This window comes from Gnatocerus cornutus, chromosome 6, assembly GCF_029298725.1.
Source record: "Gnatocerus cornutus isolate USDA-ARS CGAHR chromosome 6, icGnaCorn1.1, whole genome shotgun sequence".
Lineage (NCBI taxonomy): Eukaryota > Metazoa > Arthropoda > Insecta > Coleoptera > Tenebrionidae > Gnatocerus > Gnatocerus cornutus.
Window position 1 is genome coordinate 11,988,882 of NC_142238.1, and position 13,064 is coordinate 12,001,945.

At 34.8% G+C, this 13,064-nt stretch overlaps 6 protein-coding genes across 7 annotated transcripts; 3 read left to right on the forward strand and 3 right to left on the reverse strand.

Annotated features, from left to right (window-relative positions):
- Nucleotides 1–478: 478 nt before the first annotated feature.
- LOC148172985 (uncharacterized) lies at nucleotides 479–1,203 on the forward strand (the record flags this gene model as incomplete). The annotated part of the gene is made up of 2 exons (XM_088039822.1): nucleotides 479–626; nucleotides 674–1,203. Coding segments are annotated over 2 exons (678 nt in total), but the record flags the coding sequence as incomplete, so codon positions are not given.
- On the reverse strand, nucleotides 1,199–1,900 carry Srp19 (signal recognition particle 19). The gene is made up of 2 exons (XM_088038792.1): nucleotides 1,712–1,900; nucleotides 1,199–1,657 (listed from the first exon to the last, which is right to left on the reverse strand). The coding sequence occupies exons 1-2, from the start codon at nucleotides 1,777–1,779 to the stop codon at nucleotides 1,267–1,269; spliced, it is 459 nt and encodes a 152-aa protein (XP_087894918.1). The 5' UTR covers nucleotides 1,780–1,900; the 3' UTR covers nucleotides 1,199–1,266.
- Nucleotides 1,901–2,030: 130 nt separating this feature from the next.
- Nucleotides 2,031–3,061, reverse strand: LOC148172987 (carbonic anhydrase 1-like). The gene is made up of 4 exons (XM_088039685.1): nucleotides 2,926–3,061; nucleotides 2,707–2,880; nucleotides 2,405–2,658; nucleotides 2,031–2,357 (listed from the first exon to the last, which is right to left on the reverse strand). The coding sequence occupies exons 1-4, from the start codon at nucleotides 3,059–3,061 to the stop codon at nucleotides 2,031–2,033; spliced, it is 891 nt and encodes a 296-aa protein (XP_087895811.1).
- A 1,396-nt stretch (nucleotides 3,062–4,457) lies between these two features.
- CAH3 (Carbonic anhydrase 3) lies at nucleotides 4,458–9,234 on the forward strand. Of its 2 annotated transcripts, none has more exons than XM_088038700.1 (6): nucleotides 4,458–4,576; nucleotides 8,143–8,313; nucleotides 8,362–8,503; nucleotides 8,554–8,753; nucleotides 8,802–8,938; nucleotides 8,989–9,234. In XM_088038700.1, exons 1-6 carry the CDS (start codon nucleotides 4,486–4,488, stop codon nucleotides 9,127–9,129), a joined length of 882 nt encoding a protein of 293 aa, XP_087894826.1. In that variant the 5' UTR covers nucleotides 4,458–4,485; the 3' UTR covers nucleotides 9,130–9,234. The 2 variants fall into 2 exon arrangements, with proteins under 2 accessions (XP_087894826.1, XP_087894827.1); XM_088038701.1 differs by lacking the exon at nucleotides 4,458–4,576 and adding an exon at nucleotides 5,659–5,866.
- A 3-nt stretch (nucleotides 9,235–9,237) lies between these two features.
- LOC148172989 (uncharacterized) lies at nucleotides 9,238–11,865 on the reverse strand. The gene is made up of 2 exons (XM_088038699.1): nucleotides 11,251–11,865; nucleotides 9,238–11,201 (listed from the first exon to the last, which is right to left on the reverse strand). The coding sequence occupies exons 1-2, from the start codon at nucleotides 11,676–11,678 to the stop codon at nucleotides 9,242–9,244; spliced, it is 2,388 nt and encodes a 795-aa protein (XP_087894825.1). The 5' UTR covers nucleotides 11,679–11,865; the 3' UTR covers nucleotides 9,238–9,241.
- LOC148172990 (carbonic anhydrase 3-like) lies at nucleotides 11,716–13,023 on the forward strand. The gene is made up of 5 exons (XM_088039823.1): nucleotides 11,716–11,731; nucleotides 11,779–11,955; nucleotides 12,003–12,250; nucleotides 12,479–12,703; nucleotides 12,750–13,023. Exons 1-5 carry the CDS (start codon nucleotides 11,716–11,718, stop codon nucleotides 12,891–12,893), a joined length of 810 nt encoding a protein of 269 aa, XP_087895949.1. The 3' UTR covers nucleotides 12,894–13,023.
- The last annotated feature ends 41 nt before the right edge of the window (nucleotides 13,024–13,064 follow it).

Below are 13,064 nucleotides of genomic sequence, written 5' to 3' on the forward strand. Positions count from 1 at the left end.
CTGATAATACCACATTATTGCAATTAGGTAAACACTTCATAAACTTATGATTTATGGCATTCTTTGAAATTTCTACGTTCTTGATAACTTCAGGTTCAATTTAACGAATACTTCTCAGTGATGTTTCATATTTATGCTCAAATAAATTTGAGCTAATCAATTTCCCGACTGAAATATTTTCCGTAAATAAAATGAAAACATTCCAATTTCAACAAAAATATAACAAACTTTATTGCTTTATTTATTCAAAACAAGCAGAGTAAAGTAGACCACAACAATATCCATAATTCTAAACAAACAAATTCATACACTTCCTCTAAGAATTTGCAAGTTCAGCTACTTTCATGCTATATTTAAAAGAAGCAACGTTTACTACCACCAGAACTGTAACAATGCGTTTAAAAAGTGTAGTCTTTTGTGTAGTATTATCGTCCTTTTTAGGTTTGAATTTACTGGTTTAGAGCAACTAATTTTATGACGGTTTTCAGGACAAAATCTCTCGTATCTCGTAGATAAAACTACGACGCAATCTGAGTGTGAAAACATTTGTGCCGCATCGACCGGTCAAGCTGATTTCAACCCAGAAACCAAGATATGCAAATGTCTGCTATCAAAACATTTAGATGGTAAGTATCTTCAAAAGTTATATTTGAATAGCAACACTGACTTTTAGATGTGGGGCTCGCTCTTTTTCATAAAAATACAAAATTAATATCAGATCCGAAGAATCAAAACAAGATTACAAAAAGGGAAACTGGCGACACAATAACCGGCGAAACGGATCCGAACATTGTAGGTCAAGTTGCACCTCCAAGAAGAGGCTCACAAAGAGGAGTGCCAAGAAGACAGAGGGAGCCGAGACCTATCTCAGTGGAACAACAACGCATTATAACACAACAAATCACGGATCATGTGAATCGATTGGCGCAACTTTCTGATCCCAGACTTCGCGATTTTGAAATCGATGCCATTAGGAGTAATCTGAGGCAACTGGTTAATACTGTTTTAGCTCCACAAACAAGGTCTCGACTGAGGAATGTTGAAGAGAGGAGGCGACCACGGCCAAGATTGATGCCCGCACGCGTTGTTGGAGCTCCGTTCCCCAATTTCAACGAACCTTCCGCGGAAAAACAGGATCAAGAGGTTCATGATGCAAAGAGACAAGAAGTTGTTACGCAAGACCCCACGCTAATTGATGGATGATTAATTTTGTTGAATTTTTATTTTTTGTAAATATAATAAAAAAAAGATATGATTACAATAGGTTTATCTCCTTCCTTTACCTTTTCCTTTGCCTTTGCCAGAACTTGCAGTATTCTGTGGTTGCTCCCCACTGGCTTTATTTAGTCTAGATTTTAGTTTGGGGATCATTTCACAAAGGTGCACCATGACACTGTCTCTAGAAGGAAAATCTTTATTGATAGGAGTGCCATCATTATTCTTCAACTGGACTCGAATACGACCTCGGTACAGAAGCTCCTTGCTTCGTTCTCTGCTGTAGAGTTTATTTTCAACCCCGACTTTTAGTCCAGCAGCTATAAGAACATCTCTCATTTCTTGATGAGTGGGATTTTCCACGCATTTTTCCTTAGTTATTCTCCTGCCTTGAGCTATAGTCTTTTTACTGTTGATATAAGCGGGGTAGATACAAATCCATCTACAAGAATTACGTGTTCATAACATATGTAAAAGTTAGGTTATGTTGGCGTACCTTTCAGGATCAATGTGGTTCTTATCGGAGCTCCACTGAAGGACCGACGCGCCACTTGAAGACTGCATTCTTCAATTTGAAGAACCAAACGTTCCCCAGCACAATGAGAATTCGAAGTTAATTCGAAATTGTAGACACGGCTGACAGAAACGTCAAAATTGTTGACAAGTAATTGTCAAAGTCACGCCATCTGGGGTAACAAATAATGTGGTTGTACAGAAAACTACAAAGATAAATTTAGCGCCGAATTTAAATTTTACCAATATCCAATATCAAAAGCGATTAAATTAATAAAAAACTAGCCAAGTCACAAGTATATTCACTCGTACAAAGTAACGTCTCTGTTATTGTTGTTTTGCACGGGCCTTGTATTGCTCAAAATATACCCGTGGTACCCCATTAACTTCCGAAATTGTCGAATCTGAACGGAAGAAATTGTTAATGGTTCAGGCTGCACAATCCATCGCACTCCTTCGGAACAAGGAGGATACGTAAGAGACCCAATATACGAAAAATATCTTCTTGTAAAAGTAGGTGCAATCAAACTAATCGGAAGTGGTCTCATATTGAAACTTTTACAAGGATTTTGTATGAACTTCAAGGCATTAATAATAGTCTCAAAATATGGATTATCGGTCTCTGTCACCTAAAAAGAGGGATTAGAAGTGAAATTGGGGGAACACTTTGACTTACTTCAAACATGTAACTTATTACAACAACTGCACAAGTTCGTGTGGACTTAGCCATGTCAATACATTTACAAGAACATTTATTGTAAGTGACTTGCAGCTCCATTGCATATCTTCTCATATCGATCATGTGTTCTGATCCCTCTTCATCGTTAGGCCCCCATCGGAACCTCATACAGAATAATTTGTACTGATCACATAAAGGTCCTCCACATATGAGAGGTTTTCGGTTATTCGGCCATGTGCTATAAATCGCAACTACAAAAATAACAGATTAGAAGATGCAACTCCAACTATGTATAGCACCAGTGTAGCCATCATTCACCACTTTCATTTCCAACGGAATGTTATGATATTCCGCGGTAAAATCTAAAGCAGCTATGGTTTCAGAAGGAACAACGACTGCACAAACGGATAAAATGTTGATCGGGGACTGGTTCTCTCCCTTGATCTCAAAATTATATTTCCAAGTATGAGGACCTAGAAAGAATTGTAGATCTGTCTAAAACTAATGCAGTTACGTACCTTCAACGTCTTCGTACCGATATGTGTAAATTTGCGTTTCATTACTATTGCAGTTGCAAAACCACTTTAAAAAGAAATAAACCAAAAGTCCTAATATAAGAAAAAATATAATTTCGGGAAGGTACGTGTCCAACATAATTTACTTAATCACTGACATTTTTCCGGAACTAAAAAGTATGACAAGACAGATTTGTCATCGCAAATGACGCTTTTTTTATTTCTGCCAATTTTTGCTTTTGGTCCATTCTTTTCGTCAGAGGTGATAATTTTTATCGCCAGATGTATTAATTTAAGTAATATTTAAAAGAAAAAGTGTTAATTGTTGCGATTATTCTTAATATCAAGCTTTGTCGATACTTTACAATGAAGAGCACGTGAGATGGCGATGATTTAAAGATTGTTACGGAATATTTAGATTCTTGTCATCGAAAAAAATACGAAAAAAAAAGTATTAATAAGCAATTGTTAATGGCTCCTAATTCTACAGGGTATCATAAAAATTAGTGCATTAAAATTAACTGGTGGCAGATCTGGATTAGATAAAACAACAAAATTCTTTCAACGTGATTCATCGACACCTAACAAAATAGAATGCTCTCGTAACCTTTCTAAGAAAATCTGTGAGAAATTTACAGTATGAAACATATAAATAATAATAATTAAAATTCGACAGGTTAAACCACAAATCCGACTTTTTTTAGGTCCAATTAGAAACAAGTATTCCCTGTACGGCGACCGATATTAAAAAATTCGCATTTTTCTAGTTTTACGGCACATCACTTTCCGAAATACATATAATGATGTGTTACTGAACCCGCAAAAAATTCGAATAAAATGAATTGAATGAGGTAATTCACATTAACAAAAAAAGTTCTCAGCATTTTTTTAATCTATTTGGTTTCGCCCTGCCGATGAGCTGGCAATGATAACGTTTTTTGTACACGATACTAGAGATATTTTTGAAAACTAATCTGTTTCTATTTAACTATCAAAATTTTGAATCTGAGTTTTAAAATTGGAAAACCGTGAAAAAACGATTGTTTGTTTTAATCAAGATTTACCACCAGTTAAATTTAATGCCAATTCAGTAATATCGGCAACGTGTGAAATCTTTATTGAATATTTGACTTTCCAACAACTTGAAGTCTTTCTATAACATGTTTAATTTTTTAAGATATTTTTGCTTATACCATTTTTTTTTCATTAATACAATATTTATTAGTTCTACTCTTATGCAATAACATCCACATAATATTTCTCTTAACTATACTGAAATTAATAAAATAAACACTTTCAACTTTTTAAATGTTAACTTTAAATGTGCCTTCTTTAAAAATCAAAAGCGCGAAAAGGAATGTTTCTCCTAAACAGCTAAACAAAAAAACATCTCAAAATTGAATAACACAAATTATACAGACAACGACATAAAATTAATTACTATCAAAATTCCGGGAAAAATAACAGAGCAACGCCACAAGTCTAAACATAGTTTTATTGATCAACTTATGAAAATTTTATCAGATATCAGTACACTTGATAGTGAGTCACTTGTAAGACAACATGAATATGCACACAAGTTTTCCTGAAATTGACGGTAAAATGGGCAATACAGTTTCAAACAGTTCAAAAAGCGACTTTATTATGGATTCAGGTCAGTGTTTATTTGACTACTACTTATCCATTAGTGAGCATTTAAGCACGTGCTTTAGTACAAATTATGAAGTTCGTCACAGCATATTTGAAGTGTCTATCCAAATAAACCATAAAGTCGTAACACACATATCCACATATCTTTAAAAAAACGTTCAAGCCAACACGCTAATTAGCGTTGAATTTTATTTAATTTTGCTCGCGCAAATTGTTAGACACGTGATACTTAAATATGTGCACAATTTTGAGACACGCAAAGACTGATATTAATTTCCTGTTTGTTTTCAGTACGTTTTATTTTCTAATGCTTCGAAACACTAAACAAAAAACGTTTATTTAATGAAGTACGTCAGAATTATTGTTGGGGCTTATAAAAATTCAATCAGACAATTCATCAAATACCGCGTGATATTTGACCTTGAACAATTTTCAATTTTTAAATAAATTTGTTCATCTTAATCACATCACGTGCTTTAGTTAAAATTAGATGCGAATGCCATGCTGAAGAAGTTACCACCTACTTGAACCATTTTTAGCAGCGTGGAACACCTCCGATAATTGCGATATTCATATCTGCCGATAATGTTATCCGTTGGCTTTAAGTTATAAATAAAGTTTATAATTATAATGTCTCGTTCAAACTACTATCGCGATCGTAAAGTAGACTATTTTACGTGTTCTGGAATTTTTTATTTAAAAAGCGCTTCCTTCCACTATTAAATTACCTAATATCTTATTTTGTTTACAATGTTTATCGCATAAATAATTTAACTTAAACCCAATTTGAACACCTCTGTTTGCTCATTTTTACGCAGAATCGTCATCATTCTCACCTTTCATTCAAACAAAGTCAAATATTTACCTTGTGTCATGTACTACACGTTCAATCAAAAGTACAACGACACACAACAATCGTAAAATTCCCACCTCTTTTGCGTCTGAGTTTTACTTTTATGATTAACAAATTTGATTATGTGACCGTCATCTATTTATTGTTAAAACAAATTTTATTTAATTTTTGCTTTACTTTAAATTCCAAACTCTAAAATATGGAATTACTACTTGTGCGCAAGTGTGGCTGAGCATGAATCGCAGGGAGCCCGAGTGGTATAAACTCACCGACGTTGTTCCGGTCAGTTTAATGTTTACAGTTCTTTCATTGTAGCGTGCGGTTTTAGTGACGAAAAAAGGTGTTTTAGATTGAGTTTTATCAGTACTATAATGACCGGTCCTCTACCTGCAGCTCCCACGAAGAGCGAATGTTTGTGTGGGCCCAATAATGTTGAAAATGGTATAATTTGTAATTTTAGTAAATTTAGGGTTGTTAAAATGCAAAAAAATCAAGAGAAAGTTGTGTTTTCTCAATACTTCGTTTTCAATTTGGTTCAGCGACAATAAAGTAAATAATGCGGAATACAATCAAACAATTTTATTGATGATAAACAGATCAATAATATAATTAGATGCAGTGTGCTGATAACATGGTCCCATTCGTAGGTACTTTTTAGATATTAATTACGTAGGTGCAGATAATAATATATTTTTACAGTTTCGACGAAAAATGTCTCTACATACGTAAATGGCGATTATATCTGTAATCTTATCATGTTTAAATCGATCAATAACTGTCGGCTCATCACTAAGTTTTAATTATAAGTGCCCACTCAGGAAACACTGGGTATAAATTTATTCGTCAGCCAGCCAAAAATTATCACAAATTTTGGTGGCAAGTTTAATAAAAATTTTCTCACGCTTTATGATTCATACTTTTGTTTATTGACGTACCGACTTTTACAATGCTAGAAATATCGAATGTTATATTAGGTCGGTTTACAGAAGCAAAGTTAAACCTTTAATTTCGATTAAATACTTAACATCATGTTAAACTGACATGGGATCGTTTTCCGTCAATCAAATTTCAGCAATCGTCAAATTAGTTGCGAGATTAACTTAATTTCTTCAATTAAATTATTTTGTAAACCGGCTCATTGACTTTAGATTAATTGATAACATTTAGGGCCGGTTTACATAATAATTTTATTGAAATTAAGTTAATCTCGCAACTAATTTGACAACTGCTGATTTTCTGTAAACCGATATGATGGTAGTTTTTATGCCTGTTCTTTAATTGAATATATATAAAATTTGTTCTCGTTGCTTCAAAATTTTGAAGTTTTGTAACAATTTAATAATAAGCCCCAAGCAATAATCTCCTTGAATTTCACCAAGCTGGCATCAAAATTACGAAATTTACAGGTACGAATATACAATATTGGAAATTTTTGTCCCGTTCTATTAACAAAAATTTCTAAAATTTGTTCCCGTTGCTTAAAGTTTTTAAATTTGGAACAACAAATTAACAGAATAAAAGTAGAAAATTATCTAAATTTCATAGCTCTAGCAACAAAATTACTAAAGTAGAAAATATTGGAAAATTTTGGCCCGCTCTAAAAACAAAAATTTCTAAAATTTGTCCCGGTTGCTAAAAAATTTTGAAATTTTGTACAGTTAAATAAAAACTTAGAAGAAGCAATTTTCCTGAATTTCATCGCTCTAGCATCAAAATTACAAAAAGTACAGGTGCGAATCCTCAATAACGGCAATTACATATCAAAATTTTTGCGCATTTACACTGGAAAGTAAATAATTATTGAGACAATGATACGTAAAACTCAATTCATTAATGTTGTTATTATAAGTTACAACTGAAGCATGAAATTTCTATTTTGTATCACAATAAATTATTGACGAACAATGCCAATTTATATTTAAAATGATTTAAAGTTTTTTTTAATAACTGCTATTCGCATTTTTTTTTAAATCACTTAAATATAAAAGTGTTATAATAAACCATAAACTTTAATCGTATAATAATAAATATAGTATAAATACTTAAATGACAATAATATATTGTAGCAATATACAGATAAAGTCAATTTTTAACGATATTGTTATAAAAACATAATATTAATCCAAAACACATTTTGAATATCACTACCATGTATATTACTTAGTACAATTTCATAATAATTTAGTACTAAATTTTAGAAACTTAGTAATGACATTAAAATAAAAAATACATTTTTATCTTTTCAATTGTACATTTAATTGGTTTTCAGACGTTGACATTGAAATAAGTGTTATATAATTGTGTAATTCCCAAGTCAAATTATGTTAGTTAATACTACATTTACTATATTACTCATTCGCTAATACACTGCCCACTAATCTTCATAAAACTAATGCAAAACAGTGTTTCTGTATCGAATGTTTAAACAACACTTTGAACTAAAATTGGAGATTTTCAGTTCATTCCCATCAATCACTCTTTCATCCCGTTTTAGAGATACATAAATTCTATAATAATGAATTTCTTGCTAGATATTTATAAGCTGAGTCGTACCTGGATAATCTTACATGATTGATAGAATCCTTATTAAAATTCCTCGCCGTACTACTAAAAAACAATAATAGTTTGTAACAAACAACTTGGAATTAAACTTGTGCCTACATCATCTTTTTAATCCAATTAACCCTTTCTTTTAATAATACAATTTTTTGTTTCAGAGGAAGAAGATGCCCACATCATGGTCCCCGAATGGAGACTCCACAAAGTGCAATCTCCCATCGTATTAAAACACGACGAAACAAATCACTACGATCATTTCGATCCTCTGGAATTCCACGGCCATTGGGCTGAAGGAGGAGACGCAACATTGAGCAACAATGGATTTACAGGTAATTTTCCACAGACATTACGGCGGCGATTTTTAATTACAATTTTAGCGACTCTTCGCTTTGCGAATCGCGAGTTACCGGTGCTTGTTGGGGGTCCTTTGCATGAAGACCAGTACATATTCGAGCAGCTGCATTTCCATTGGAGCGATGATGACCACAGCGGATGTGAACACATTTTTGAAGGACAACTGTGAGTACAAAAAGCGACACAATGGAACAATGAAACCAACATTTTTATAGGTACTCGATGGAATCTCACGCGGTTCATTACAATAAGAAATATGCGAGTTTTCAAGAAGCAGCGGATAAACATGATGGGCTTGCAGTCGTCGCGTTTTTCCTCAAAGCCACAGATGATGACGAACATCCGTGTTTTAATAAAATGACGGAAGCGGTGAAAAAAATTGTTAAAATTAACAGCTCCACTAGTTTGCCAAGTGGTAATGAGTGTGGTAATTGTGATGGCTTCACGTAACGTTAATTTACAGATTGTTTGACTTGGATCAAGGAAGAGGCACAATGCAAGGGATATTATACTTATCAAGGGTCACTAACAACAGAACCTTACACTGAGAGCGTTACATGGATCATTTACCCGACACCGATACATGTTTCACGGCAACAGGTGGAGGATACAAAATGATCGAGAGGGCTCGATAATAACAGTTTATTCAGGTTTCAGAATTTCGAAAGATGAATTCGACTCCTTGTGAACAACACAATATTGTGAAAAATGTGAGACCCATCCAGATTCCAGCCGTTGATAAGAAACTAGATATTATCTATGCCAGATCCCACAGGAAACAAAGCGAATAAGATATCTTTTACATACAACACCATTAATTTTTATAAGTATTTATTATTACATTAGTTAGAAAATACAATATAGACTAGAATCTAAAATATATAGTGTAGACCCAACTTGGTTTTATTTTTCTGTGGTGGGGAAGTGAGAATTTATCACATCCACAACAGGGTAAGACGCAACACACTCAAAGGAATGTAAAGTATCGACAACAGCATCCACTGCGCTGCTGAGACAGGAATACACCACCAAATACTGCTTGTATTTATAATCTTCCGGTTTTTGTACAGAGGCAGGTCTCTCAGAAGTCGACATTTTCTCGGGTTGGATATACACAAATGTTTCCAAATAAGGATCGAAACTCTGAACAGAGTCCTCGTTCTTCATGTCTTTTTTGCCTTTCTTCGATTTCCCTTTTGGGCTCTTGGATTTCTCCTTGGGACTCTTCGATTTCCCCTTAGGACTCTTCGATTTCTCCTTGGGACTCTTCGATTTCTCTTTGGGACTCTTTGATTTAGATTTGGAACTCTTTGTTTTCTCCCTTCTTCCACCTTTCTTTTGAGACGAAAGACTTTTATCAAAGTACGTTGTGTACAAAGTTTCGACGTCAGTTTCAGAGATATCTTGCAGCATTTTCGGTTTACGTTTAGCTCGAAACGGATAAAATGATTCGAATCTTTCAACAGGAATGTAGTGATGTTCAAAATACTCATAAATTAGTCTATCGGGTTGTTCACTGATTGGAATAAGCTCGTATCGAGGTGACGGAATTACGGTTTCCATCAAAAAATTGTTTTCTTTTTCGAGGGTCTCTAGCTGTTTGCACATTTTGTTAAGATGCGCCCCGAAAACTTGGAAACAAGCAAAATATTTCTCTCGTTCACAATTATGAATAACTGGAGCATCGAAATTTCGTAAAATACTCGCTAATTTGTGTTGATTTAAATATTCATAGGGCTCTTTCGAAATTACACTCGGCGGTTTTTCATCAGTCTTCTTTTTTGTAGCTTTAGAAGTGCCCTTATGTTTCTTCTTTTTTGGTTTGGCTTTTTCAGCATGACCGTGTTCAAACTTATCACTTTTTTTTCGGAGTTGCATTTCTATCAACTCTCCCAGTTTGTTTTCACCGTACAACTCCACATCTTTTTTGTGCGCCAATTTTCTCAGTTTATCGATACAAAAATTCCATTTTTCCTCGTTTACTTTTATTTTATCATAGAACTGTTTTAATTCCTCCACAAGAACTTGATTGAACAAAAACTGGGGACGTTCATTCAGGAAATTCGCAAGCTCAAACAGCTGAGGCTCCCCATAGACACAAACTTTTGATGGAGTTTCCCCGTACTTTACTTGGTCAATTAATTCGTGAACAATATCACCGATCAAACAGTTTTTCGCTTCTGTATCTATGTATCTAATAATGGCATCCACGCTTGACTTCAAATTTTTGTAATAAGCGTAACTTTCAAGAAATAAAATAACGTGGAAATGCTCGCCCCACAGTTTAGGAACTGTTATAACTTCCCAGCATTCTGAAAACTGTCCAGGCTCTTCTGCTTGGAACCAAACTGGGAGTTCCACCTTTTGTCCTGGAAGTATCACCAAGTCAGTTTTATTAAAATAGAAACAATAATTATCAAAGTCGTGTCTAGAATTTTCTGGAAACAACCGAAATTTCTCAATTTTTTTCCACTTCACTCTCAACGTAGCCGTGCTGGTATTCTCAATAGCCAATGTGTTCGAGCACATTGTTTTTGAAGAAATATCGTACTCAAAGAATACCCGCAACTTTGTCGTACCTTCCCTTGCGTTTTGTTCTAAAGTGAGATCATTTAAATTCAAGCTTAATCTCTGATTTTCTCCAGGTGTCTCTGAGCTGTCTGGCTTTTCTTCGCCTTCCTCTTTTATTTCCACGTCACTGTGAACAGATTCTTCATCTTCTTCTAGTGGCGCGAGACTTTTCCCGACCACCACGAGATTCTTAAATTTTGGAAAATGGGGGACAATGTTTTGAATTTCTTTCGACCACTTTTGCATCTGTTGTTGCCTGTAACTACTCCTTTGCCACTTCTTGTAGATGTTCCTACAAGAAAAAGGTGATGAAAAGGTTCTCAACAGTTATTGGTGTGCACCTAGTCCCATTTAAAATGTTTTTTTCTTTGTAAATATGATCAGGGCTGCCAGTCATGGTGACTCCAGGTACAATAAAACGTTGTTGCTTCGTTTTGACCGCGAAATAAGTGGGCCCTCGTCCTTTGCCACAACACAAACATTTTTGAATTTCTGGCAGCGCATCTGGTAATTTGTAGAAGTCAGGAGTTCCTCTGTACTTATCGAACTTTGTAGGAATTCTCGCATATTCGATTAATTCCTTTTCTTTGTTAACTCTAACTAAATCTTCATGGTAATTCATCACGAGGTTTCCCGGAGGAGTATTGAGTCTTTCCGTGATTGCGTCTTGGGTTGTTTGCCATTTTCGCTGCCATTTCTCCCAGTTCCTCAAACTGGTTTCTTCAGTTTTTGGGTTAAGTTTGCAGAAGGTGTCGTGACGTCTTCGCATATCGGATGTCAACTTGACAACGCACTAAATTCGTAGTATGGCAGCTGAACCAAGTGGGTCTTCAACTCTCAATGAAGATATTAAAAATGTTGTTTTACAGATGCTTATCTTCAAACTCCTCATTATCTCCAAGTTCTGGCAGACAAAGAGCCAGTTTACGAATCTCCAATTAACATAAACGTCACAAATACGGTGGAAATGCAGGTGTCTCCTTTAGTCTGGCACAACTTCCACATCCCTCCGAAGAAGATGAAGGTTACCAACACTGGTTACACTTGTGAATTTCAAACTGAGTCAAAATAGGTTTGTCATTTTATATTTCAGTGATTCTGAGTGCAAAGTGGAACCAAGAAAGACCGTTCATTTCTGATGGACCTCTTTTGGGAAATTACGTTTTTTCGCAACTTCATTTTCACTGGGGAAAAAACGATTCGGAAGGGAGTGAGCACGCTTTTGATGATGTTCACTATCCTCTGGAAATGCACGTGGTGTTCTTCAAAGCGAGTTATTTGACGCAGGAGTCGGCTTTGAAGGAAAAAGACGGAATTGTCGTTCTAGCTTATGTTTACAAGGTTCGTTGAAACCTGAAATTTCTATTTGATAGCATGCAGAATAAAATTGAAGCGGAAGCGAGTAATTTAAGTTGCAGAAGGACCAGATGTTCGCCAGATGACTCTAAAACAAACAGTAGTGTTATTAGTGGTAGCTATTGCAAGTCAAGTAAAGATGCACTGGACACTGTTAAATGTTACGCGAAGAATACCTAAGTAAAAATTAGAAATTAAAAAGTGGCACTTTAGTTGCAGAGTGGTAAAAACCTCGACTTCCAAATGTTGCTTTCCAATATCGCAGACATTCAAAAACCGCACAGTTCCTCGAAATTGGATCCTGTCCCCATCAGCCGATTCATTAGGAAATTCACCAAAGACTACTTTGTGTACTGGGGCTCCGTTACTACTTCTGTCTGTTTGCATTACGTCCTGTGGTTAATAAGTCGGGAACCAAATGGGATATCTTCTGAACAAGTATTACCATCTCTGCGGAATTCCTTTTTTTCTTGTTTTGTTTTAGGTTGAGGAATTGCGAACTCTAGTGGATGTGAGCGACGAACCTCTTCAAGGGAACTTCCGGGATCTTCAGTCTTTAAAGAATAGGCAAGTTTTCCATGCGAATCCTTCTGGTTCGAAGTACGCGACTTTGCTGTCGTTACCTTGATAATTAAGATAGGTTGTTTTGGATATTTTTCTTTATTTAGACATATGTAAAGTTTCTAATATGAAGTTTTAATATATACACTATATTGCATTATACAATTCCTTTTTTGTACATAAATAGATTACATCAGGTAGTGCTTTTTTTTTACAACTTACGCTAGTAGTGATTGTC

Bases quoted from the DNA above. Each gene is read 5' to 3' on its own strand.
- CAH3 (XM_088038700.1), top strand. From the start codon at position 4,486: ATGAATATGCACACAAGTTTTCCTGAAATTGACGGTAAAATGGGCAAT. The intron at 8,314-8,361 runs GTAATTTTCCAC...TTACAATTTTAG, and splicing joins GAGCAACAATGGATTTACAG to CGACTCTTCGCTTTGCGAAT. The intron at 8,754-8,801 runs GTAATGAGTGTG...GTTAATTTACAG, and splicing joins CTCCACTAGTTTGCCAAGTG to ATTGTTTGACTTGGATCAAG.
- LOC148172987 (XM_088039685.1), bottom strand. From the start codon at position 3,061: ATGTTGGACACGTACCTTCCCGAAATTATATTTTTTCTTATATTAGGA. The intron at 2,881-2,925 runs GTACGTAACTGC...AATTCTTTCTAG, and splicing joins TCGGTACGAAGACGTTGAAG to GTCCTCATACTTGGAAATAT. The intron at 2,659-2,706 runs GTGCTATACATA...TTATTTTTGTAG, and splicing joins GGTGAATGATGGCTACACTG to TTGCGATTTATAGCACATGG.
- Srp19 (XM_088038792.1), bottom strand. From the start codon at position 1,779: ATGCAGTCTTCAAGTGGCGCGTCGGTCCTTCAGTGGAGCTCCGATAAG. The intron at 1,658-1,711 runs GTACGCCAACAT...TAATTCTTGTAG, and splicing joins AACCACATTGATCCTGAAAG to ATGGATTTGTATCTACCCCG.
- LOC148172990 (XM_088039823.1), top strand. The intron at 12,251-12,478 runs GTTCGTTGAAAC...GTGGCACTTTAG, and splicing joins TTCTAGCTTATGTTTACAAG to TTGCAGAGTGGTAAAAACCT. The intron at 12,704-12,749 runs GTATTACCATCT...GTTTTGTTTTAG, and splicing joins ATGGGATATCTTCTGAACAA to GTTGAGGAATTGCGAACTCT.
- LOC148172989 (XM_088038699.1), bottom strand. From the start codon at position 11,678: ATGCGAAGACGTCACGACACCTTCTGCAAACTTAACCCAAAAACTGAA. The intron at 11,202-11,250 runs GTGCACACCAAT...TTTTTCTTGTAG, and splicing joins AACATTTTAAATGGGACTAG to GAACATCTACAAGAAGTGGC.